The sequence below is a fragment of the Pagrus pagrus genome (genome assembly GCF_965226575.1).
Source record: "Pagrus pagrus genome assembly, chromosome: 3".
Lineage (NCBI taxonomy): Eukaryota > Metazoa > Chordata > Actinopteri > Spariformes > Sparidae > Pagrus > Pagrus pagrus.
The window spans coordinates 14,999,236-15,024,841 of record NC_140187.1 but is presented as its reverse complement, the minus strand read 5'-3'; the positions used below and the strand labels follow the sequence as shown (position 1 = coordinate 15,024,841).

Here is a 25,606-nt window from a genome sequence, read left to right as displayed (position 1 = left end):
AACCATTGTCGTGTCACTGTTGCACTTTTAATCCGGCAACACTCGTAATTACATCCTGAACCACAGTAAAAAATGGTGTGCGAGATGGCACAAAAGCAGGCTCAAAGCTGAAGGTAATTACCGAGGCTTTTCTTAGAACCCTCCCTCTCAGAATCTCACCCTCCTCCCAGGAAGCATTCAGTAGTTCTGTGAATCCGCTGATGAGCGGTCCTCCCCTTCGCTTGTCCACTCGCTGACTCAGATGCAGGCTGCACGCATTGTTGAGCAAAAACACACAGTGTGGCCTTTACTTCCTCACCCAATCTGCGCGTCGCACACACTTGAAGCTCAAAGGCCACAAAGTCTTTGTGTTTCAAAGGTGATTGAAGGCGAAAATATTTCGTAACAAGTGTCACAAGAGCAGCCGTCATGTGGCTGTTAAGAATCATGACACGATGATGACAGCATTTTCTCTTTACACTGTGAGTAACGGTGCCATTCTTAAGCAACACAAGACAAAAGGATCTAGAGGACAAGTGGGTTAAGCTCCAACTGCTTATTTTAATAGAAAAATGTACACATGTAAAAGGTAGAAAAAATGTCTTACTGAGAAAAATAAAATGGCGTAAAAGAAGTCTCAATGGAATTAGTTCTTCTCAGGAACAGTATGTACATCCAGAACTGACGAGGGTACAACGGATATGGACAATTTCCACATTCATCATAGAATAAGCGTTGATTACAGTACTTCAGCTTCTCTGGGGTGCTTCACCACCCGGGCCTTGACAAAGTAAGTCTCTAACCAGGCACGTCAGCATTTCATTTGTACATATTTCATCAGCAAAATCATGACCTTGTGTCCAGTATTTTCAAGACTGGCCTCCAACTGCCGGAGCAGCATTGTCATTTACAGGCACAAACAACCTGTCGTCAGTCAGCTGAGATTCAGCCAGAGTAATGGACTTGAGGGACCCCATCATACCTTGAAGGGATAGTCCTGTATGTAACGCATTAGAGGCCTCGGGAGTGGTAGCTGGTCGGGGCAGTCAGAGTGTCTGTTGATGACGAGGCGTGTGAGGTGCTGTAACGAGGGGAGGCCTTGGGGCTTGTACACGGCCCGCTTCAGTTTTAATACCACAGATGTGTCCTGAATTGTCTGCTGAGAGGGTTTCGAAGGAGTCGCCTCCTCCTCCACCTTCCCCTCCTCTGCTTTCCTCTCTGGTCCCATGTAGTGCTGCACCAGGCTGGGCACGTTGGGGAAGGACGACAGGCTGGGCCGGGCCGGGGAGCTGGAGTCCAGCAGAAACTGGGCGCCGCTGTACTGGATCCGTATACTGGTGGGTCCGCGTGCAGTCCTGACCGAGAGGGTCAACATGTACAGAGGGTGGCTGCTGTCCCGTACCAAAAAAGCTCCTTCAGATGCCTCTTGAAGCGCAGCGTGAGCCTGAGCAGCAGTCACAGCTCCCCAGTACCATCCTACACACACACACACACAGATTCCTAAATATTAGTCACTCTGAACACTGCTGTGCTTTTTACTGTTCAAGTAAATACCATGTGCCAAACAGAGTCTGGAAGAGTTTATGACTTTCCAAGAATCTCGCTTGTGCGGCTCAGAGGCTGTAAACACGAAACTCTTTTCACACTGTACCTGAATTTTCTAGATAGCAGAAGTTGCTGGCGATTGCCCGCAGGTCTTTTGCGGGGTCCCATAGCGAAGGGGTGCTTTGAAGGCAAGGGGTAGGAGGTACAGTTCCTGCCCGCATGCCCCGCGGGGCTTCAGAGGACGGAGCAGTGGGCAGAGGAGCTCTGGGACTGGAAATAAGATTGAAAATGTGGTTTTAAAAAGCATGAAAGATCTACAACAAAACAGTCCCAGCAGGCTTCATTGTTCCATATTAAAGCAGGAATCCATATTAAGGTTGTTTTTTGTTATTTTTTTGTTTTTTGCAGTTCAGAAGAATTTAAATAATAAGAATAAGAGGTCCAGTTTCAACTTAAGAACCACAAAATGTGAAAACCTAGTTTATTAACACATCTTCATTTCATTCTGATGTTGTGACGTATGACATGTTTTGGCATTCTTGTCCAGAAAAACAACATTTTAATCTCAGTCAGACTTTCTAGTTTAAATAAATAAGTTCTGTATAATTACTACTATCAGTATTAAGAAGTTTTTAATAAAGAGATTTTTTTTAGTTTTTATAATTAGTCTAACAGGCCTTTGCATTTTGAATTTGAAGACTCCAGTTTGAGACAGTTAACACACAAGAATTAACACTCATTTTAAAGACTTTAAACGCAAGTGAACACTTTACTTTAACGACTGGAATAACATGTTCTCAACGCAGACAACAGAAACAAAGAAAAGGTCAACTCACCCTGGTACACAGAGAATCATGCTATTTCTCGACTCCACTTGGTTATTAAAATCCGATCAGTTCGCGTTTCTTCAAGAGAAATAAAACGAGTCTTTTGAAACAAAAGGAGAAAAACACCACCACGACCATTAACATCGGTTTGTCATGAATACGCCTGGCACTACACGCCGTAATAAAGAGTCGAAGGTCTTGTCCGTGTTAGTTTATACAAGATCACTGGATGTAAAATACTAACAAAAAAAAAAGAAAAGCAGAATAAATGTAAAACGTGTAAAAGTCCGTGCGGCAGCGGGTCGGAGTGTGTTGTCACCAGAATGGGATCCTAATGTGTGAAGGACGCGGTGTAAAGGCTTGGCTTTTAAAATTTACCGTTTCCTAGAAGTCTATTCTGAGAACTCTTCACAGCACCGGCGGCTCTGACGTCACACGGCCGCACCAACTACCGCTCGGCTCGCGCAGCGCAGCAGCCTCCGCCGCCGGTCGTCTCGCTTCGTGACAGCCCGCTCCGCCGCCTGCGCCGTCCGTGTCTGTTGCGGAGGTGAAACGTTTCTGTTTCTGCGGTTTGTTCCCGTGATGGCCGTGCCGAGGGGGCTTGTCGTCGTTTTCCCGGCTCGTGTCGCGAGGCTCATCGCTTCACCCGGCGGCCCCTGCCTTCGCTGAACCGCTCGCTCGCTCCCAGGAATCGCGCGGCAGCTTCTCCCTATCCGCTTTCCAGGAATAATGGCAGGGCTGACTCCGCCCCGCCGGGCGGCCCTGACAGAGCCTTCATTCTGGGAATTCACCGCCTCAACATTAAAGATAATAGGAATGCACACAGGCTGTTTCCAGTAATATAGATTCCCCTCGATCCTGGTGGAAAAACACGGCGAGAGCTTTTCTCGGAGGTTTGTCGGAGGCATTACGCTTCAACAAGGCGAGTTGTTATTGTGACAGTAAACTAAAAAAAAATGGGTTAACTCTGCTGTGAGGCATCCTGCTCAGGGTTTGAACCTCTTTTATATTAGATTTGTCCAACCATGTGTTTCTGATAGTGTTGCTTAAGGTCGAGACAGTAAAATGGAGGCTACTTAAAATTTATTTCTCGCCTGACGTTTATTTTCTAGGGAATCTATCTAGGAAACCCCAGCGTCTACATCTGCTCAATAAATTTGACTTTAAGTTACTGTTGAGTTTAATACTGCTGGACCATTAATCTGAGGAACATTTTGTTCAAGGGCCAACAAAAAAAAATCTAAATATTTATTTCAACAATAGTCAAGAGCCATCTCTCTCTCTCACTCACACTCACACACACACACACACACACACACACACACACACACACACACACACACACGGCAGTTTGGACTCGAAGCAACACATGAAACTGTAACTATCATAATCATAGCCATATCCACCAGAGCCTTCTGATCCTGCATAGCTGGATCTCAACTTTTTCCAAGAAATCCTGAAATGAGCTTATTTTCTAAGAAGTCTTCAGGACTTTATCTTTCCCTGCTGGATGTGGTCGAACAAAATACTTTTGAACTCGTTCAAAGAACACCACAATTAAAGCCATTTTGGGGGAATTAGTTTTATTTCATTTCATTATTTCTGTAAACTTGACAGCCTGGGATAAAGCCTTTTCTTCATGATCAATCTGATTAAAACTGGACGCATACACAGTGAATGTTAAACGGTCACATGTGGCACATTAAAACAGAACCAGACGTACTGGACACCGTAACCTTGACTATTTAAAGAAATCCTCGGTCCTCATAAAGCATTTTTTTTGCATGTGGTGTTTGAACGCCCAAACAATCCTTTGCCAAATTCAGAAGATTGTTGACAGTCAAGATGATCCGTCTGGATGATTTAGTGTCTGGAGAAGCATTGTGAGGAAATTACCAAGAATCTGAAGATGAAACGGTACATACTGTATGAAACTTCCCATTCTGGTCTGTAATATAGGGTTCATGGTTTTTATGTTTTTGAGTTTTGAGAAGATCGTCGCAATCACGGCACAGAAAAGGTGCAAGAAGACCAAAAACATCCAATACAGAGAAACAGGCCCTACACATGTCAGTCCAAGTCAAGCCATGGTTCACTGCAGGACCAAGGCAGCGTCTAATGATTGTTTTCATTATCTATTAATCCTCCAATAATTGTGTTTATTAATTGCAGACATGTATCTCAAGTCAAAATCCAGTCCTTAGTTAAGGCGAGTTAAATCCCAAGTGAAGTCTCTTTTCATCGACTCAACAGTGTCACCTGCAGCATCAGGTCTTTATAAAGAGGAACAACAAAGTATTAGCACCTGTCTATAACTGGCTGATTTATCTAACCTGCTCAAAAAGTCATTTTAATTTTAATGTTCAATCATAATAATTGATAATCAGTGAAATAAATGTAACCAAACAAAAAAGAAATAACTTTATAAAAGCTTATTTATTTCCTTATTTCTTCTGAATAATTTACATAAATGTTCCCTCCAGATCACTTTTTCAACAGTGAAATGCTCAATGCCCCACAAAGACAGTCAGAGACTAATTAATTGATAAATGTGCCATTTGATTTTGTTACAATACAATTACATTATTAAGATAGACATGCATGCATATACAGACACACAGTTTTGTGACCAGTCTGGTTTAAAAGTGCGTGTTGCTGCTTTTTTGTAATTTAACAAAGTTTCAAATGAATTCTTGAATCATTCTTTAAATCAATATTTCATGAGTAATGTAGTTGTTTGTCAAATTGTATTTATTATTCCTGGACAAAGTAGACGTTAGATAGCACGTGTTATAGAGTGGTGTTGTCATACACGTTTGGTCTACGACATAATATAGATTATGATATATATATTATCTATATATATATGATGTATATAGATAATATAGATCCCACAGTTTGATTATGAAGCGCTTACGTGTCTTAAAAATGGCGGTTGCTAACAAGTGGCTAAATGAGGCAACAGGCACTGTCATGAACGTTAAACGTCATCACATCGAACACGGAGACTCATTTACACACCAGTCCGTCTTTACAGGCAGACTTCAGTTGCAAATTATTCTAACTCACTTTACAACTTGTAGATTTATCAATTTATAGAAAACTTGTATGGTAATTGTGTAGTAAGACACTTAGTAGTGATGACGTTTAAATAATGCGACCGAAATGCAGTCTGTTTATAGCCTAACATTATTCGAAAATCACAAAAGTGGTGTTCATCTGTGAAGACTATCTTGCTGAACATAACGTGTGAGTATCATAAACTTGTGTTTGCCACAGAGTTTATTTTCTGCGATATTCAAAAATCCAATTAAAAAAATCTGGTAGGACTTTTGTCGAGGGAACCAGGGCGATGCTAACTTCCGGGGTTAGCCTACAAAAATTTGTCCTCGCTACGCCACTCTATGGAGACTATCCTGCACAGATATGACTACAGGTGTGCTGTGAGGATTTGGTTTGTTTGTTTCTGCTGCTCTAGAAAGTCCGCAAATAGTACAAAAAAAAAAAAAAAAAGCCTTGCACAAGCTTCCCCGAGCTTAAGTGACGTCTTAAACTCTTATGTTGTCGGACCAACAATCTTCAACCTAAAGATGATCGATTTACTGTCATTGAAGAGGAAAAAATAGGCAAATATTCACATTTGACGAGCTGGAAACAGGGAAGTTTTTGCCTTTGTTTGGTAATCCTAATCCTTGACTAATCCTTGAACTGCATTTCCCATGTGTACTTGCATTGCATAAGCTAAGTTATTTCCTTTATGTCCAAGATTTTCCCTGACAAAAGATGTAGTGATCAAATACTTCGCTTCATTATGAAAGTACATGCACAGGAGCTTGAGTGTTAGTTCCTTTTAATCCATATCATTCTTGGAAATACACATTTGCTGTTTCCACTACACAGTGCTGGAGCCAGAAATAGAAGCATACAAGGAAGTCATAACACAAACTGGTTGTTATCAATTTGTATGATTACTGGTACCAAATCCTAAAAAGGGTTTTTGCACTGTTTATTCCCAGGTCGTTGCTAATTTGGTGTTTGAATGTGCGTCATCGGGGCTCTAGTGATTGTGGTTTTTATGGTGATAATAGATAAATCAATTTAGTAGATCACAACAGTTGGTCTCTGGAAGAAGTAGATTGACTGAGCACAGAATGTATTTGGTTCAGTAAAACCTTTGTGTCCCCAGTTTTCAGCTTCAGCAACACCGTGACATATCGTGTTTTAACAGAGAGATATCACATTATATTGAGGCGCCACACAGTATATTTTTGTCGATCTGACATGGCCACCTGCAGGCATTTGAAATCTCTTTTAAATGAAAACATCCGCTCTCGTCAGCAGATAAAACACAGCCAAAGCACATTACTATTGTTTCTCACGTGTTGTTATTTTCCACTTTTGTTTCCATTTCTCATACACAAACACTGCTGCCCGTTAAGTCGAACTCTCGCGGAAAGATTTAACATTTCTATTTTTCTTCCTGAAGCAGTCTCACCACCTCCGTGCACAAGTTTATTTTGATCACTTCCAGCTGTGACTAACTCCTTCGTTTCCATCACGCAGTGCATTGCAGGACTATGGTGCCCTTCAGCACCACGCACACCACATATCTGGGTGCTGATACCTTGATTAATAAAAACTTTGCCTGTGTGAGCATGCTACGTACCCAGAGCTTACCAGGAATTAATAACTGGAGTGATGTTTGGCACACAATGATTAACTGTTGTCCTCCAACGTGGAGACAAAATGGGCGTTCCCAGACGATTCTTAGAAAAGCTCTAATTGCCGGGAATCAGCGACATAAATCCATCCGTTGTATGAGAGAAAACCAGCAGAGCTTTGTTCTCAGAGAACAGGCCCGGAGAGAACTGCTGAGTAAGGCTGCCCGACTAAAGAAATGAAAATATTTTGTTTTAGGGCACGATGTTTATAATGTGATCGGTATTTTCAGCCATATTAGCTGCACGGCTCAGTGCAGCTGCTTGGTTCATGCTGAAACACCCAAACAACTATCTGATGAATTTCCATGAAAGTTAGTACAGACATTCATCGTCCCCAGGGGAAGAATCTTAATGACTTTGGTTATTCCCTGACTTTTCCTCTTAAAACCACCATGTGGTTGATATTTGCAGTTTCGTGGAAATTCTCAGAAATTATAGGTTACTATAACAATTTGATCAACACATTCGTGCTCCCCGCAGGATGAATTGTAATAAAATCTGACCATTCCACAAAAAGTTTCCACTTTTGCAAAGGGAGAAGTTTAGTATAACAGCACACAGTTACACAAGCAGTCATGGTACCCAAACAATGTATGCTAATGACTTTTCATCTGGTGCCCCCATCAGGTCAAAACTGTACATTGTCCAATACTTTACGATCAAATACCTGCAAAAGTAGTGATATTCCTGTAGTGGCCATTTGTCAAAAAAGACCTGCTTAACATCAGCATGCTAGTATGGTCATTGTTAGCATGTTAGCATGCTAGCATGCGAGCATTACCAGTACAGCTCAAAGCACTTAGCCACTAGCTTGGCTGTAGTCTTGTTTCACTTATGACTAAGCAGTATAAAAAAGACCTTAACTGCTATACTATTGACCTTAAGGTTTCTTAGCCAACCAAGAACCTTACTAAGACCAATTAGTTGACGACCCGACTAAAGGGAGAGCAGCCCTTTGACTTTGTGTGTGCACATGATCCGTGCTAATCTAAAAGCTTTGACCTTTTGGTCCAGTTCTTTGTAGACTGTGTACTTTTTAGAAGAGGATTATGAAGGGAACAAGTTTGCAAAGTCTGAACAGACTGGTCTCACAACTGAGATAACCTCATGAAAAGTGAGCTTGTAATCAAGAAACGAAATGTGTTTGATGACACAACCATGGTTGCCCATTTCTACTGAATTACACTGGTCAGAACTCCGGCCGAATCGATTGTCATGCAGGTAAATCAACAGTGCAGCCTTTCAAACACTGGAACCTCGACGCCTTGACAAGAGGATGTTGTTGACTGCAGTTGATGCCTGAAGTTGTTGGTCTAATTTAAAACCTCTATAATCAGATATGTAACTATCCCATGTCCATCCTAACCATGTAGAGTAATTACAGACATGTAACAGGAACTTTTTCTGTAAATTAAACATAGACGCATACTGGATGCAAATACACAAGCCTGTACCAAAGTGTAATACCACAGTATAAACAAGATTTTATTTAGAATTTCCTTTCATATAGTTTATTTCTTACAAACACTGTTGATACAAAACCTGTACTTGAGGCTAGAGGTGAGGACTGAAACATGTGACGATGCATTAACAATTCAGTACAAGTCTATAATACTGTTAAGTCTGGAACAACCAGACAGATTAGCTTTACGATAACAAGGCCATCTGTCTGCTTTTCAGCCTCCAGACTCTTCTTTAAATAGAGGGAATCGTCAATAAACAAATGATCTCTTCTGATACTTTTTATGTTTTCTTAGACATGCTTTTATATTTGTCCATGACATCCGTTTTGCCTGTGGGGGAGACACATTGAAGATATTTCATCATCATGTTTTCATTAAAAAGCACAATTGTTACAGTACAAACAGCAGAGGAAATCCATCACTGCGGCCGTTCCTCTGGGCCTGACGACGTGTTGGAAGGTCTGGGAAACTGAAAACATGTCCGCCTCTAGCTGTCCTGTTTGGTCTCTCCTGGCCCCTTAATGAGGCGCTTGTGTCCCCTTTTTCCTGCTGGGCCGCGGGGCTTCGCGAAGGCCTGTTTGTGGGCATGCTGCTTGGGATGGACCTCTTCATACAGAAAATCCTCCGTCAGTTCATCTCCGTCATCGATCTCCAACTGCAGGTGTGGATAAAAATACAAGCATGCAATCCATTAGAAACCGTTTGACGGTTAACTTTGCAAACCCTGAGGGAGTGAGTCTAAAATCCCCCAATGCTCCACTCCACACAATGTATTTTTTCAATTAACAACATTTTCTGCGTAAAATTCTGTGTTTCATGAAGGTCTGAATGCTGTGAAAAGCCTCTCTGCACTACTAAGAACACAATTCTCTTGGAGAAATACTAACTGTCCTTTGTTAATTGATTTTTGTGCATCAATCTGAAATATAGTGAGTCTAAAGACACAGAAACCAATAAAACATGACCTCAGTGTACTCACTGGTAACTGCCCTGTTATGTAATTGCGTATCTATCTATCCTTCCATTACCTTTTTGGCAATTTCCAGATGGTAGTCTTTCTCCACCTCCTCCAGTAGTCGACTCTTGCAGCTGGAATACAACATCCGCTCCTTAATGCTACAGCTGTATCCTGGCATGGAGTATATGAACACTGTAGAGACAAAGAGAGTGGAAGAAGATTTCAATTTATTTAGGGGTCCTAGTAAAATAGGTTTACGTACTTCAATTTTCAAAAAACATTATTTTTTTCATACGGTGCATTGCTGCAGCCCCCCTTTCCACATTGTGTCTTGAACACTTTGTTTTAGCTACAAAGTGAGACATCTCACCTCTGTTCAATCTTTGGTGAGAGTCACACATGAGCAGTCACTCATTAACAGGCAGGATGTAGCCAATCGGACGCGGAGTAGGTCATGCCGAGCCAGGTAGTGTGATCTAAAATAACGTTGCTACAGCAGTAGCAACTGTATGTCTGCTGACTAACTAGAGTGTATATATTTTATAACGATATATATTTATATAACGCCCGTTACATAGTGATGCACATAAGTTACGGAAGTAAAGGCTCGACTCCAAACCAGGTGTTTCAGACAGTGCAGGAGCAGTGTTTTCTGAAGAAAGTGACACACATAACTACATAACACAATAAAGGAAAGACAAAAACCCAAAAAAGCACAATATGACCTCTTTAAGTAAATATTTTATGTTTGATGTAGATCTGCAGTTTGACACTAAGACGATTAAAAGGGTGAAAAAGGAAACACAAAATTACCTTGTGAATACATTTTTTCTTGACATCTTCAGATCGAAACAAATCCCTCATATATATCAGTAAAAAAACTAAAACTAACTGAAACGATAATGCATACTGAAAATGCAACTCAGAGGAAATGTCTTCAGTTTTAGTCATTTTGGTCAACAACAAGCACAAGGAGGCATCAGTGTAAATGTTTATTGAGACTGTGAGTCAACTGTCTCCACAGTGTTGTGTTTGAATTGTAATACCTGTCGTACTTCTTAAATCTTGCCCCTGACAAAGACCCCCCACATTATAATTACAAAAATACAGAAACTAATGAAAACATTACATGTTTATGACTACGAGACTGTATTTTAACACTTGTAAACATGACACCACTGGAGATTTTAAGGCGATCTCGAGACATTTTCCAGCCGTGTTTGCACTAAGACTGGATATTTTTTGTGGGAAGTCGTGACATCTCCAGCTGTGTTTGTGACGACCAAAGCAGGTATTTTAAGCCAAAACATGATCTTTTCCTTATCCCAACCAAGTGGTTGTTGTGCCTAAACCTAACCAGACCATGAGTCTGTCATTACATAAGAAACGTAAAAATTTATGAAAAACACAAAACTATGAGAATTCTGCTTCAAATGAAATAATGAGAGAGGGAAAATCAAGTCACATGTAACTATTGCTTCAGTTTAAAGGGTTGCTAACTATTGATGATAGAATAGGCACTGTAGTTTCCTCTCAGTGCCTCTCTGTGTCTGTCGTCCAGATGTGCACCTCATTGTTCGTGCGTGCACAGATATAAAAAAAGATGCCTGTCAGAGACAATCAGTGACATACCGACAGATTCCAGGTAGTCTCCTTCGTGGGAGTGTTTGTAAAGGAAGAAGTGGTATCTAGGAGTGTCTTTGGGAACTCTGCGGGGCAAATCTCTTGTTTCTGTCGGGTTGGAGTGGACCAGCTCGATCGTCTCCTTCTCTACATCCAACCTCTGCAACAAAACAATAACGCACAGTATACAAAATGTTCAGTCCTCTCAAAGTAGACGTCTAATATATCAACGCTCATAGTGAATGACGGCTCACCAGCTGTATGTAGTTGATGCGTTTTTGGGCAAGTTGCTGCAGGGCTCTCTTGGCTGTCTCCTGCAGAGGGAAAGCGAGGCCCTGAAGTGTCTGGTGCTTGTTCTCCACGCTGATCTCTGTCTTCACCTGCAGGGGGCAACAAGCAAACACAAACATCTTTTCAAGCCTCGAAAGGAAGATCCACAAAGGGTTGAAGGAGATAGCTTTAATTATCTATACTGGGGTTCACACATATATTTAAAAAAATAGCACTTATTACACCAAATAGATTCTTTCTGTGCTTTCCCCCTTCACCTCTAATCCAAATCCATATTATGAACGTACCTGTTTAACCCGGCCCTGAAAAAGCAATCACAACAAAATGTTACATGTCAAATACAGGCAGTTATATTAAAGACACAAGTAGAGCTGCAACTAATTATTATTTTCATTATTAAATTATCTGGCGACTGTTTTCACGATTAATCACTGAGTCGAAAAAATGTCCAAAAACCAAAACACTTCATTTACCATCATAACAGACAAAGAAAGGCAGCAAGTCCTTAAATTTAAGAAGCTGAAACTAGCAAATGTTGAACATTTTTTGCTTAGAAAATAATTAATCAGTTATCAAAACAGTCGACGACTAATCGTTGCAGCTCTTGACCTTGGCACATGCAATGATGACAACAGTGTTGACCTCTCACCTCGGTGATTTTAATCCTCTGGAGCTCCTGCTCAGCTAATGTGAGCGGGGCAGGACCTGAGCAGGATGACACATGACACTGGTAGCCCAGCAAACATATGTCCTCCTGGTGTTGGAAGCAAAACAAGAGGAAGCACAGGACAAACACCTTTAAAACACCTCATCACAGCAAAACAGACAAATGTATTTAAGTGTTTCTGACCTCAGCTGTGCCAAACATCTCATACTTCACATGCCCACCGCCGAACTCTTTCTTCACTGTGGCACGAGTGGCAGCGTACAACATCTTCTGTTTCACCTGCGACAATCAGAGAGGAAAACGGACACTTAACGACTCTGTGGGGACACTCCCACACCGAGTTTAAAAGCCTGACAACTCCCCTCCAGTTAGTCAGAACTGAGGATGAGAGGTGAAACGTCCTCAAGAAACTGAAACAAGTCCAGTTGCCTACGATACAGCACCTAGATTTACCATGACCTGGATGACTGAGAAACTTCATCAACATACTGTATGTACTGTTTTTTATATGTGTGAAGTTTAATTACTCTGATGATGTCACCGGGGTTGTGACGATGAGTTATCTCGGCCCTGCTCGTGACTACAAGTAACTGAAAGCCTGTGTTACATTCACCAGGCAGGTAGGGTCTCGTGAAAGATGCTATTGAGTTGCATTATGGGAAATGTAGGATGCAGCCTTGTTGGCACATAAGTCATGACCCATTTATGAATTTTTTTATTTACATTTATATAAATCCTGGGTTCTGCTGGTGCCCTCAGACTGGAGGTTTTAACCCGGTTTGTGTTTATACACGTGGTACTCACACTGTTTGTCTGTATGATTTTTTCCTGATTAAAGAGGATCAATACTATCAGTATTGATCAGTACAAGAGATTGTCAGTGTGCAGAATTTTTTAGTGTCCTTAAAAAACAAAACAAACAATCACAAGATAAGGGACTAAAAGTCAGGATACTTTGATTTTGACCATTCTTTTCAAATCTGAATCTAAATTGGTGGAATACACCTTTAAATTGTGTACATTTGAGGCTTTCACCTGTCAACATTACTGTGTTTATGTAGCTTCAGTGTAATGTGCACAATAAAGACTATGTGGTAGGACATACTGGGGACTGGTCAGGAGACCATGATATGAAGATCCACTCGTAGCCCTGTGCATTCTGGGAGTCGAGGCGGTACAGGATGTAGCAGGGCTCCTGGTCGTCCAGGAGAGGAAGCAGGAAGTGATCATAATCCTGGTCCCAGCTCTTTTCGGGCTCTCTGTAGGCCCCCAGCACCAGCTGCTCTGAAAATCAGACCAGTACTCGTCACATACCTTAACCCCCCTATATGTAGCACGCCCTTTGCAGAGCACATTGACACATACAGGAGCAGTTAGATGATACTACAGTCTGCAGTCAGGGGTGGTAATGATTTACGAGTCGGAGGATTGTTGCAGTTTTATTATGGAGAGCAGGTGCATGCTATTAAAGTTGATGTAAAGTCAAACTTTTATTATTATTAAAATACGTGTTAAAATGAGTTCATTACATATTATATTACATAAACATGCTGCAGTGGAAAGGTGCCTTCAGGGGACAAATTCACATTAATTTGGGAAAATGAAATATACTCTGGTCTGTTCATTGTAAAAGATTTACATTAGATAGCATAGTAAATGCTAACTCGATGCTAACAATATTAGTCGTGATGGTTTGTTTGTTTTACGTGCATATTCCTCTCAAGTCATTCTGATTTAGTTGTATTTTAAACCACTCTTGGACACGTTCAGGTTACTTGCAGTATTTTCTTTTCAACCTCATGCACGATCTCTGACAAGTCTCTACATTTTAAAGGTGCAATATGTGAGTCATGGCCCACATTTTAACACTAAAATGAAAAACAAATAACATTATCAACAGGATGTGAAGAAACACCAGTGTTGATGCTATGCCAAGGACGCCTCTGTACTGTGTTGCAGGGATGTCCACTGAAGTTGACGAGTTGCTAACCAGCCCGCCCTGGTCTGTCCATTTTGATAATACCACTTTGTACCTGAAGTCAGTTTAGGGTTGCTAGCTGCACAGCTAACTCAGCTAACAGGCTAATGGTAGTAGCTACAGACCATGAGTAAAGTTTGCAGCAGTTGGGGGTTATTCTGGTAACATGCTGCCCCATAACAGGTGACCAATTCTTACATATTGCACCTTTAAGTACAGTATTACTGTTAGGCTTAGCACAGTGTACACAACTGTTGTTTATATTCATGTGGTGGCATGTAAACACACATACAATCTCACAACCTGGTCCACGTTGTCAAAAAAACAAAGAAAAAAAACAGTTATTTACCAACACGTCTTTTAATTTTTGCTAATTAGGACTCGTTTATTTATGTCTATAAAATGTCAGTGGCTGAAATTCAGGACAGGGGAGAAAAACACATGAAAGTCAAAAATCAATGCTAAAATTAGTCATTATCTTTCATGAAGTCATCAATGACTATGTTGAATGTAGAAGTGTTTAAATAATTTTTGGTAAATCATCTCAGCATTCCTGTGCCTATCACACCTGTTCATAAAACAATCAAAACTACAACACTCATAATTCATGTAGGCCACGGACTTGTACATTGCAGCACATGGAGAACAGGACCAGTGCCTATCTGTGGCTGTGGTCTGTGGGCAACACCAAACGAATGAAAACCAGGGTTTGGTGTAATCTTTGGGATAAACAAGACAAGATTCAGGATTTTGATCAACTGATTGTAGCAGCATTTTCCAGGATGTCTGCTCACCAACCAGTCCAGGTAAGTGTAATAAAGCAGAAAAGCAAATCAATCAAAATCCATTTTTATTTATTTAATATTTAATTTGCAAAAAACTGATTTTGATAATAAAAACAAATGCTGCATATTTGATCCAATAACTGTCCAGTCCAACAAATTGTCGACACTCTTAATACTTAAGAACATTTCCTGTAAGTACATCTAATATCAGATACTTTAAGACTTCTACCCAAGTTTTATTAATATGGGTGACTTTCACTTTTACCAAGTAATGTTTTTACATGCTATCTTTGCTTTTACTCAAGTCTGACTGTTGATTGACTCGTTGTTTCAGCTGCATGGTGGACCATCAGCTCACTCTCAGTGCTCACCACTTCACGTGCAAACACACTGAAATAAAGTCAGTCTGAAAACTCAGCGGAGAGGCGTCACTGTTTTCTCTCTCTGTTTACTCCACATTCTGTTGCAGAAAAAGGCAGAAAAACCCCAGGCTTAAAAAATATTAAAAGTTTAATTTCTGAACAGCCAGGCTTAATGAAATACACAAAACACACTAAAGTCTGCTGTCCTTGTGGGGTGCAGGGGGATTTCCTGACCGTCTCTTGGGGCATGATGCTATTCTGAGGCCCAACACATTCCAGCTCTGCACACACATACTTTCCATTTGCTATTTTCTCTTTATAAGCCAATGTTAGTATAAACTTCTTATTTTAGGTGTTGTGTTTTGTTGTTTTTGTTGTGTATTGTTCTTTTCTTAACTCAGTTTAAAACGAAGTAATAAATCACAAGACAAATGCTCTCAGGAGACAGTATGGTGAAAGGAAACCAAGTGGTAAAACAAGCCAGCGGTGATGAAACCACCAAGATCTTGTTTCTCTTTTGACATTGGGACGAACAGGAGTGTCACTGGGCAGCAGGCGAACGACCATGTCAAGTCACATGCGGCTCAAAATAGCCGAGTGACGCTCTGGAAGATCACAGCGCTTCAGTAAGGAAGTCAAACAGAGTGTCTGTCTCTGTAGCACCAGACTCGTCTCTGGTGACATCAATACACCGAATATCTTATTCTGCAAAGATAGCCCCCCAAAAGTCCCAGAATGCATCAGTCATGAATCAGATTACAACATATAAACACCTCATCAACATATCAGTCCACCTCCATCATGTGCCACCTAGAGACCTGTTGCCTCACTGACCATGTTTCACAGCTGACACACTGAACGTCTGCTCTCACAGCGCTGACGCAGTCGTCTTGTCCTCGAGGTTAGACAAAGTCATCAGCGGTTGAGCATCTTTTGCTTTTGTTTGTGACCCCTTTATGTCAAGTCATGTGTTGCATGTGATGCCTTGACCCGATTCTTACTATTCTTACTGAAACAATCTGAGAATTAAAAATGAGTCTTCAGTGAAGCCCCAGTTTGTGCCCTTAGTTTACCATTTATGTTAAAATAGATACTCAGTGATCTCAGAAAAACTCTGAAGGTTGTTCAGCAACAGAAGTATTGTTCTGTAGGTGTTTAAGGAGTCGTCAAACCAATTTTTGTCACAAGAAGTGACAGTTTTTTTCAAATCCAGACAAAAACATTAGAGGGTGCTCTGTCGCCGTCTTCTTACAGGTCAGGGTGAGAGCGGTGCTATCAGTTTGTGTTAAGGCTGCGTCACACCCTTTCAAATGATCACACTCTGATTCTGAGTGCACTGGTTACACTCACAGAGTCGATTTAGTCATGATTTTATTCCCAGTTATTCCCTCTGCCAAGAATCTTATGTCTTACTACTAGATGGATTTCCTCGAAACTTGGATGGAGGATGAGTCTCGGCCCAGAATAGACCCCATTATCTTTTTGTGCAGATCCGGATAAAGGGACGGATCCAGGAATGGTTTTTTTCACTCTCTTTAACATTGTGGGACGAGTGTTTTTCAACATTTGCGTACATTTCTCAGAGAATAAGGCATTAATGAATCCGGTGTATTTAGGTGGCTGAATGAATGAGTACAAAAGGGACTGTTGGGCCTTGGTGGAGGTATACAATCTACTGGGTGGCATTCTGCTTGTATTAGCTTTTATTGTAAACCATTGCCTTGTTTGATACAAAATCAGGTTTTTTGTGGGACATGTTACATTTCTAACTTCATCAGGAAACACACAGGAAGTCACAACTTGACAAGCAGGTTTAAGATCTTTTGTATTGCGCAGTATTGTATTGAATGTTTGTATTGAATGTTTTTCATCCACATGGTTAGACGAGTCGTTTACAACAGTTGTTGGTACTTGGTGATTCAAATGTAATGGTAATATATGCGTCACAAACTAGGAATACATTAAAGAAATGTCAAAATTAAAGGGCTGAGAAAGTAAAACTAAATTGAACCTGAGTTTCAAAACAGAAGAATAGAAAAGAAACTTCAGAAGAAAACAGAAGAGTTTAGTATTTTAATAATTTGTACCCTTATAACTGTCTCATGACCTCTTAGGTTCATCTTATTACAGGCAGTAAAGGTCCCAACCTCAAGACAACACACTTTTAATGTAATTGTAATGGTCATTAATATGCACTGCCCTTGACAAGTAAACTGAATAAAAATGGGGGGAAAAAATGTAGGCTGGAAACCACTGGTCCATAAAACAAAGAGTCTACAGCTCATAAAGAAGGGACAACATGAATGGTGTGGAAAGTATTTCAGCCACACAAGGCTTGAGGTCTCCAACCTGGGGGGCAGGACCCCTCAAAGAGTCAAAATAACATATGAGGGGTCACCAAGTGATTAAACAGAGGGTACAGGTAAACTATATATTTCAAACACAAACCTACTTTTGTTTTTTTATTATCATTTTTTACTGGATACTTTCACCTCTTCAGACCTCTAAAAATCCTTTAAATGAAACAGTCCAAAAAGGAAAGACCTCTCATTGGCTGAACTATTCACAACAAATGTCCTCACAAAGACTATAAAATACCACATTATTAGTGGTCACAGACATTGTTCCATTTTATGGGGTCACTATCCAAAAACACTGGGAACAAAAGAAGCATCATCGCATCAGACATCTGTTTCCAGATGATGACTTGTTGAGTGTCGATTTGTGATGTGCAAAGCTCTGGACAGCTGTCCAACAGATTGTGTAAGATGTTTATTTGCTTAGATTTAAAACAATCCACTCACCACACGATACTAATGAAACAAACATTAAGCACACAGTGAGAGGCTTTTCACCTCTTCAGGCTTCTAAAAGAAATAAATCATTAAACAAATAAACATAGTTTAAATAGTTTTCCTCTCTATTCATAATATTAAACTCATCCCTGTTCCACCATACACTGTCCTGGGTCACTCACCATCTTGGATGCACACCTTGATGAGGCGCACTGCTCCACCTTTTGCCCGGGCCAGGAACTCCCTGAGCTCTGGTGTCACAACCAGTGCGAGAAACATGGCGGGTCAGCAGTCTCTTCCTCCCGCCAGGCGCTGTAGTTGGGGTGTTGAGAGACAAGGGAGAAGAAATAGGAAGGACTGGAGCTCCACAGCACCAGGCCCAAATATTCAGTCCAGTCAAGAGACACTTAAGTCCAAAAGAAGAAGCCTGATGAAGATACTCCTTTACTTCAGATTGTAACTGCTGAAGAGGATCGCTGAGTGTGTCTGGACTCGTTGAGAGTGTGGCGGTGTGAGAGGGGACATCGCTCAAGTAACTAGGACAGTATCATGTGCACACAGTGAGGGAACCTGATCACCTCTCTCCCAAATTTAGCTCCCACTGGCTGAGTATCCGACCCTGTGCACTGGCCTGTGAAACCCCCCACCTCACCTCAGACCTACAGTGGAGCTGTGACCTGTAAACCTAATAACCAACTTCTGAGCCAAGAACCCAGATGTATTGTCACAAGAAAGATTTTGTTTGTTTCAATACTGACACACTCTACTCTCATTCGAATTTTACTAATATTAAAATATTCTGAATTTTGGCTGAGGGGGAAAAAAAACAGCAAGAAAGCAACTGTTTCATCTGATTTAAAGGTGCACTGTGTGGTTTTGTTGGAGAACTTTTAATAAGAGAAAGCTCTTCAGTGAATAAACTGAATAAACAAACTGACCTTGAAGGACAACGCAATTTCATACCGTTGTACTTTGTTTATATTTGGCGGACCCTGCCACCTTTCTAGCTTCAGACACTGTTGTGGGGACCTTATTTTCCTCTGAGAACAGCTTTTTATTCAGTTAAAGAAAGGATAAACATTTCTGAGTTTGTGTTATTACCTCATTAATATTGTAAATATTACAATTCTACGTTTTAATTTCTTCTCGTAAACTACATAGTGCCCCTTTAAAAAGTAAAAAATAAAATAAAAATAAGATCAAGGGAGCATACTGCTTTGGAAAGTTTACACAACTCAGTGTCACAGCTGTCACATGTGGCTCAACTTGGAGCCACATGTGACAGCTGTGACGCTCAACAGATTGTGTAAGATGTTTTTGATGTCGTCAATCACCTGTCAGTGCTGACAGCGTTTACACAATCTGATCCACAAATTTAAAACGGACATTTGGGCTTTCTAATAGCTGCTGCTTTAAATTATACAATAATTCTAAGTCAACATTAACCCCAATAGCTAAAATCATAAGCAACATTTAAAAATAAGACATATGAATGAACTGTATATATCTAAATACTGAACTGTGAATTATATATTTATAAAGTATATGTATAAAGTATTTACAATTTAAACCAGGAAACCCAGGTGTCATATATATATTTATATATATATATACATTTTATAATTATATCATGTTAAATGAATCTAAACCTGAAAATTAATTTTACACTGATGACTAAAAACTAATACGCAAGATTTTTTTGATTTTAATATTATTATATTACAGTAAATATTTTCAAAAATATCCTGTAATAATTTGTACTTTATTCTACTTACATAGCAACTACAACAGAACTCAGTAGAGCACAAACAGGCCCGTTTTGCTCAATCAAGCCTAATCCAATATCAAACAAGACATATTTAGATCTGCTAGATCATGTTTTTATTTGCAACCACCTTAATACACCTGATGTTTTCAATTAAGATCCATGCAATATTCCCTGAGAAATTAATTAAACTGTCAAAAGATGCAAATATCTCACAATTTCTAAAGAAAGTGAGAAAAACTTTCCTGGATCTTTATCTGAATCTGCACCAAAAGTTAATGGGGTCTATTCTGGGTCGAGACTCATCCTCCATCCGAGTGTTGTGGAAATCTGATCAGTAGTTTTTGTGTAATCCTGCTGACGAACCAACCAGCCAACAACAAGACATGGCCGAAAACATCACCTCCTTGGCAAGGTAACAAGATCAATGGGAGCATATTGCTTTGCAAAAATTACACAACTTACTTATTAAATGCATCACAGCTGCGACGCTCAACAGATTGTGTAAGATGTTTTTGATGTCATCAGTCAATGCTGACAGCGTTTACACAATGTCAGAGTTGCGATTTAAAACTGACATCTGGGGTTTCTAATTACTGCTTTGAATTACAACAATTCAAACATTAATCCTAATAGCTAAAACTCAACATAAGCCCGATTTAAAAATAAAAAGCCATCAGATTGAACGGTCTCTATTTAAACACTGTGAATATTTTCCTGATATAATTTGCACTTCAAAAAGTACTACCCCCTTTTTAAAAGTGCTATCAAACCAGTGACTCATAGAAAAGACGATAAAAAAAGTTCCCTGTATCATCTTTGGGATTCAGGAAATTTAAACTGACTTTTTCTACCGATACCAAAGTGAATTGGGACAAAAATAAAATGCAGTTCAGTAGGCTTGGATGGATTCGTTCATTAAAAAAAGAAAAGAAAAAGAAAATCAGGTTAAATCAGATAGATGTTTCCTGGAACATTGGTTTGGATTATGTAATATGCACAATGCAATAATAAAGTCAACAAAACCATCATCTTACAAAGAAACAGTTTAATTTTAAATAGAAATATAAAAAAAGAATAGACAAAGAATCTATTTCTGCAAACTACTTATTTACAATTTGAACTGAATGGGCTGCACATCCTGTAGAAATTTACAGAGCCGGCTGTGCTGCCCCCTGCTGGTCACTTCAGCCTTCAACAAAGGCCTTCACTATGCTGTCATCAGTCGTCGATGGTGGGGAGCCAGAATGCCTGAAAGATGAGAGAACAAACCATCCAGTCACATTAGAACATTTTGTGTTTCATGGTGTGCGCGTGGTCCATAAAGGTGAGCTCACTCTCTAACAGTTGTATCAAGTGTGTACAGTTTTAGAGTTGAGTCATTGTGGGCGTCCAGGGTGTTATGAGTCCAGGTTGTTATGAGTAACACAATAACAAATCAGTGTAATAATAATTGTATTCTTAGTAATATTAAGTCCATGAAATGCTTGGTTCAGTGACATCACATTCCATATAAAGGGTACTAAAATCACATAAAACAACTTAGTTAAACCACCAGGAGTCTATTTTTGTAAACTTTTTCATTAAGGAGTAAAATTGAAGAACTTTTCATGCACTTTCAAGGTACCCAAACCAAAAATTTCCTGACCTTTGAAGCCTTTACCATCACATCTAGATTGTTGCTATAAATACAATTGTGTAAAATTAGTTTCTTTAAACCCACAGCCATCATTTTATGTATTTTACCATCTGTTCATTTTAACCCTGATTTGGGAAACAAATAAATATTACATTATTTTTGGTTTTAAAATAAATGATAAATAATTGAAACACCAGATTATGTTTAAAAGCAAGCATTGTTCAAGGAGTACAGCCAAAATCAAGCAGTCCAACACTGAAAACATAACGGTTAAAATTAAACATTGCCCAAACTTTCAAGACTTCATCTCAATCATGCCTGTTAGTCCACACTGCTGCTCTTACTGACCATGTTTGAGCAGGCACTTGCAAACGTCATGAACTTGGGGTTGAACTGGAGGCAGGTTATTGGTCCTGTGTGCTTCCCGTCTAATAAAGCCACCTTCATACCGCTCTCTGCATTCCACACGTGGATCTTTCCGTCCTCAGAGCCTAAAATATAATGGACAAACAAAAATAAACATTTGATGAAAACATGACCGTCATATATAATCTATATTCAGCTAGCTTGGGACTTGTAATGCTTGTGATAAATTCACATTTTTGTTTCGACTATGCCGACCATGTATGGATCTATTTCAACGCCAGGTCAACAACAAGAGGGAAAAAGCAATCTTAACTTACCAATCATAACAAACTGAGAATCCGGAGTGAATGATGCCTCCAGCGTTACACCTTTACTGTTGTTGTAGCCCTGTGGGTAAATAAACAACAGCATCCATGAGCAACTATTTTGTGCACATTAGGATCAAAATAGTGAACAGTTTGTTGGGAACGGGGAACAATATCTGCAACAGCCAAATGCTGGTAAAATATGCAAGTGGCTCAATCACTAGCCAAAAGAACAATGTAAATGTATTGTTGTTAAATTTGAACATTCACTGTCAATAAAGTGAAGTTTGGGAAGTTTTGAAGTCTTCATCAATTCTTAAAGGGGTTCTGTAGAACTTCTTTGAAGATCATTTATGTTAGCTGACTCCATTTCTAAACGTTAGCTACTGCTGGTCTCTGATGGTGGGGCAGAGAGAGGCATTGAGACGGCACACAAGAACGTACATACGGTCATCATCCACAGAATTGTATAGGCCACCTGGAGAGACGGGGAAGGTCTCATTTTTCATGTCACTTTTCAATTTGCTCACATATGGCAAATTAAAAAGTGATTGATACAAATAAATTGCTACAAATTGTAACAGGGGCCCTTTTAAAACATGATTTTTTTCTCCAATTTAGTCATTGAGTGGACATAATTTGACTATAAATGTTTTCCTAACCTTACTTCTTTCTGTGCATGCATGATGAGTTATCTCTTACCCCAAAGTTATGCAATACAGCACCCTTAAAGGCATCCAGGATGCGAAGGGCTCCACCATTCGTAGAAAGAAGAATGAGTTTCCCGTCGTTGCTGAACTTGAGTCCTGTCCACTCACACGTCCGGTCATACTGAAGCTTGAAGGTTGCAAAGGGACCCTGGTGACAAAAGCGATCATGAATATTTTGCTTCAATTAAATTAAACACTTTTAATTTGATATGAGACAAAAAAACATCATGAACGGTCTCCCTCTTACACACAAACACTTCTTACCTTATCAAACGACCGCAGATCATAAAGTTTAACCATCTCTGAATTTATTCCAGCAGCAAAAATGAGGCCCTCAGGATCAAAGGAGCACACTGGCTTCCCCTGAAGGTGCATCAAACCCTAAAGTTTACAGATGACAAGAGGAGGTCAGTATCGGTTCAATCCCACTTCACAATTGACATGTAAGTGCAACGCCAATGGATGCTCACTAAATTATAAATAAAGAAGGCACTCACCTGGCAGTTAGGTGACCGCAAATCCCACAGTCTGATAGTTTTATCTAATGAGCCAGAAATAAATGTGTCATCCACGGGAGACATGGAAAGAGATGTCACTCTGATCAAAAACAAAAAAGGACAAAATGAGAACACATGAACTTTTAACTCAACATTAACATCAAAGTGCAGACAGACCAGCATAAATTCAGTCCTCACCTTTTGTTATGCCCAGGAAAGTAGCGGATGTATTTGTTGTCATGAAGTGACAGGTACCGGATTGTATCTTCAAGAATAATAACAAAATTATTACCATGTCAAACATCAAACATGACCAGCAACAGCATGACACAAGCTGACACTGCAACATGAAGTTGATTACAGGCAGGTCTGACGATTTGTCTCAACCTTGGGCAAGGCAGTCACTTGTACAGTTAGCTCCTGTATGGGGCAGAATCACAGACCCTCAAACTGTACAAACAACTACCTCAGACCAAAGTGAGCAGTAATCCCGCCCCTGCCATCCTGCAGCATTCCACAGGGGTACGGCATACTGTAAACATCTACCACTGACGAGTGTCTCAACAGTTCAAGCAGTAAAACAGATGCAATTGATAAGTAATGTCTTCAGCCTGAGGAAAGAAGCTGCTCTTCAGTCAAAAACATATTTGATTCCTTGATGAATTGTTCGATATGTGACATAACAACATCATCACTTAGAGCACAAACTGAAACTTCCTCATACTACAAACAAAAAACAACAAGTATTCATGCATCAACATACCATCGATTTTGTTGGAGCTGTAGACCACAGTGTTTGCAGCATGTGTGTACCTGATCAGATCCACTCCATACTTTTTACTGTAGAGAGTCCTCTTTGGTCTGCCATCAATCAGATTACATGAGGAGGGGAAAAAGAGAGTGAATGAGCATTTGAACGACTAGATATTAATCTGTGCTGAAAATAATAGAGCCATTTCTTTATAATTACTTGGCAAAAATACAGAACAAATCCAGGTTACTGCCTCAAAGCAGAGGTACTTCCTTAAATGTTTTATGGACTTATGGCTGCTGATTAGCAAATTTAAGACAGTGATTTGAGCTGTGACGTGTTATTTTGACCTGTAAACAGATCAATGCTGATAGATTACCATAGGCCTGCAACTAGTAATTAATTTCGTTATTGGATGCTGCTTTTTATTCATTGCTTAATTGTTTGGTCTCCAAAAACAATGTCTGTTCCTGATTCATCATCCTTAAATAACTTATGGTGCCCATTCAACTCTAAGACCTCGAGATACTCAATTTACCTCATATATTAGTATAAAAAAGGAGCAAATGTTCACGTTTGAGACTCTGGAAGCAGCAAATGTTTGTCATTTTTGATATTAGACGGTTAATAAATGAGCAAATTATAAAAAGGTTGGTTATTCATTGTCTGTGGATGAGCTGCTCATGTGAGCACTTTGAAATCTTAACATATTTTCATAAATATTTAAACTTCCATTATTTACAAGTTGGAGGCAGCTCTTTTCCACCAATATACGTTACAAGACGTTAATATACGTTAACTGATAAACAGCTAATACTAGCTAGCTTACTTGTAACGTTACAGCTCTCTACAGCAAATTTGACTGATTATGCTTTACTTCTGACAATATAATACACATTGCATGACTGGGACACAGGAAACCGACAGGATCAATGTTGCAGGTGTTTTCAAACTGCATGCACATACATGAATTTCACATCTCATACAATCGCAGCAGAGTACCATCGCAGTGCTGCAGGCCTCGCTAGCTAGCTAGCTAGCATAGCAAGAAGCTAACGTCAAAAACAATACAGTATAAATGAGAAAATACGCTCTTACTTTCCCTCTTGGCAGTCGTACAAGACTAATGAGTCGTCGTCGCTGCTGGAAATAATCGTTTCTCCGTTTGAACTGAAATCGAAACAATTAATTTTGTCTGAGTTTTCTCGGAACACCTTAGCAACTCTGAAGCTCCGCAGCACATTGTCCGTCAGCTTCATGATGGCCTCTGTGTCTGAGGGGAAGCAGGCCCTCGTTTTACTTTGATTCGGCTTACAGATGTCCCTTATGATAATTCGTATATATATATGTATGAACTGTAATGGTGCTAACAGTTATTTTTTTAAGAAGTACAGTTCAAAAGCAGCGACGAAAGCCCGCCTGTGATACTTCTGATTCACGGTAGTATGGAGGGAGGGAAAAGCACCGCCTTCACGACGTCGGTGACGCGCATATTCACCGTCTGGGACGCGCATTTGTCGGAGATCACATGATAAGATAGTTATCGCGAGAGTTGCACCTTGGCCATAATAATAAAGTC

At 40.0% G+C, this 25,606-nt stretch overlaps 3 protein-coding genes across 6 annotated transcripts; all 3 read right to left on the bottom strand.

The window, feature by feature from the left end:
• Window positions 1–505: 505 nt before the first annotated feature.
• On the bottom strand, window positions 506–3,041 carry LOC311255167 (cytokine-inducible SH2-containing protein-like). 3 transcript variants are annotated; one of them, XM_084349410.1, is made up of 4 exons: window positions 2,730–3,041; window positions 2,361–2,451; window positions 1,631–1,794; window positions 506–1,455 (listed from the first exon to the last, which is right to left on the bottom strand). In XM_084349410.1, exons 2-4 carry the CDS (start codon window positions 2,378–2,380, stop codon window positions 956–958), a joined length of 684 nt encoding a protein of 227 aa, XP_084205536.1. In that variant the 5' UTR covers window positions 2,381–2,451; window positions 2,730–3,041; the 3' UTR covers window positions 506–955. The 3 variants fall into 3 exon arrangements, with proteins under 3 accessions (XP_084205536.1, XP_084205537.1, XP_084205535.1); XM_084349411.1 differs by having other exon boundaries at window positions 2,361–2,429; XM_084349409.1 differs by having other exon boundaries at window positions 2,361–3,041.
• A 5,492-nt stretch (window positions 3,042–8,533) lies between these two features.
• twf2 (twinfilin actin binding protein 2) lies at window positions 8,534–18,512 on the bottom strand. Of its 2 annotated transcripts, XM_084346908.1 has the most exons (9): window positions 18,177–18,512; window positions 13,180–13,358; window positions 12,258–12,353; window positions 12,057–12,161; window positions 11,695–11,709; window positions 11,371–11,496; window positions 11,126–11,276; window positions 9,564–9,685; window positions 8,534–9,190 (listed from the first exon to the last, which is right to left on the bottom strand). In XM_084346908.1, exons 1-9 carry the CDS (start codon window positions 18,271–18,273, stop codon window positions 9,023–9,025), a joined length of 1,059 nt encoding a protein of 352 aa, XP_084203034.1. In that variant the 5' UTR covers window positions 18,274–18,512; the 3' UTR covers window positions 8,534–9,022. The 2 variants fall into 2 exon arrangements, with proteins under 2 accessions (XP_084203034.1, XP_084203035.1); XM_084346909.1 differs by lacking the exon at window positions 11,695–11,709.
• Window positions 18,513–20,787: 2,275 nt separating this feature from the next.
• On the bottom strand, window positions 20,788–25,458 carry wdr82 (WD repeat domain 82). The gene is made up of 9 exons (XM_084349323.1): window positions 25,126–25,458; window positions 24,040–24,137; window positions 23,475–23,541; window positions 23,277–23,376; window positions 23,044–23,160; window positions 22,772–22,927; window positions 22,082–22,151; window positions 21,747–21,889; window positions 20,788–21,010 (listed from the first exon to the last, which is right to left on the bottom strand). The coding sequence occupies exons 1-9, from the start codon at window positions 25,284–25,286 to the stop codon at window positions 20,981–20,983; spliced, it is 942 nt and encodes a 313-aa protein (XP_084205449.1). The 5' UTR covers window positions 25,287–25,458; the 3' UTR covers window positions 20,788–20,980.
• Between the last annotated feature and the right edge of the window lie 148 nt (window positions 25,459–25,606).

Coding starts and splice junctions, on each gene's coding strand:
- wdr82 (XM_084349323.1), bottom strand. CDS start 25,286: ATGAAGCTGACGGACAATGTGCTGCGGAGCTTCAGAGTTGCTAAGGTG. Junction 23,377..23,474: donor TTTCCTGGGCATAACAAAAG/GTGAGGACTGAA, acceptor GTTTTTGATCAG/AGTGACATCTCTTTCCATGT. Junction 21,011..21,746: donor CAAGTGCCTGCTCAAACATG/GTCAGTAAGAGC, acceptor CTCATCTTTCAG/GCATTCTGGCTCCCCACCAT.
- LOC311255167 (XM_084349409.1), bottom strand. CDS start 2,380: ATGATTCTCTGTGTACCAGG. Junction 1,795..2,360: donor ATGATTCTCTGTGTACCAGG/GTGAGTTGACCT, acceptor TCTTATTTCCAG/TCCCAGAGCTCCTCTGCCCA. Junction 1,456..1,630: donor CTGCTATCTAGAAAATTCAG/GTACAGTGTGAA, acceptor GTGTGTGTGTAG/GATGGTACTGGGGAGCTGTG.
- twf2 (XM_084346908.1), bottom strand. CDS start 18,273: ATGTTTCTCGCACTGGTTGTGACACCAGAGCTCAGGGAGTTCCTGGCC. Junction 12,162..12,257: donor AGATGTTTGGCACAGCTGAG/GTCAGAAACACT, acceptor TTCCAACACCAG/GAGGACATATGTTTGCTGGG. Junction 9,191..9,563: donor ATCTGGAAATTGCCAAAAAG/GTAATGGAAGGA, acceptor CCACACCTGCAG/TTGGAGATCGATGACGGAGA.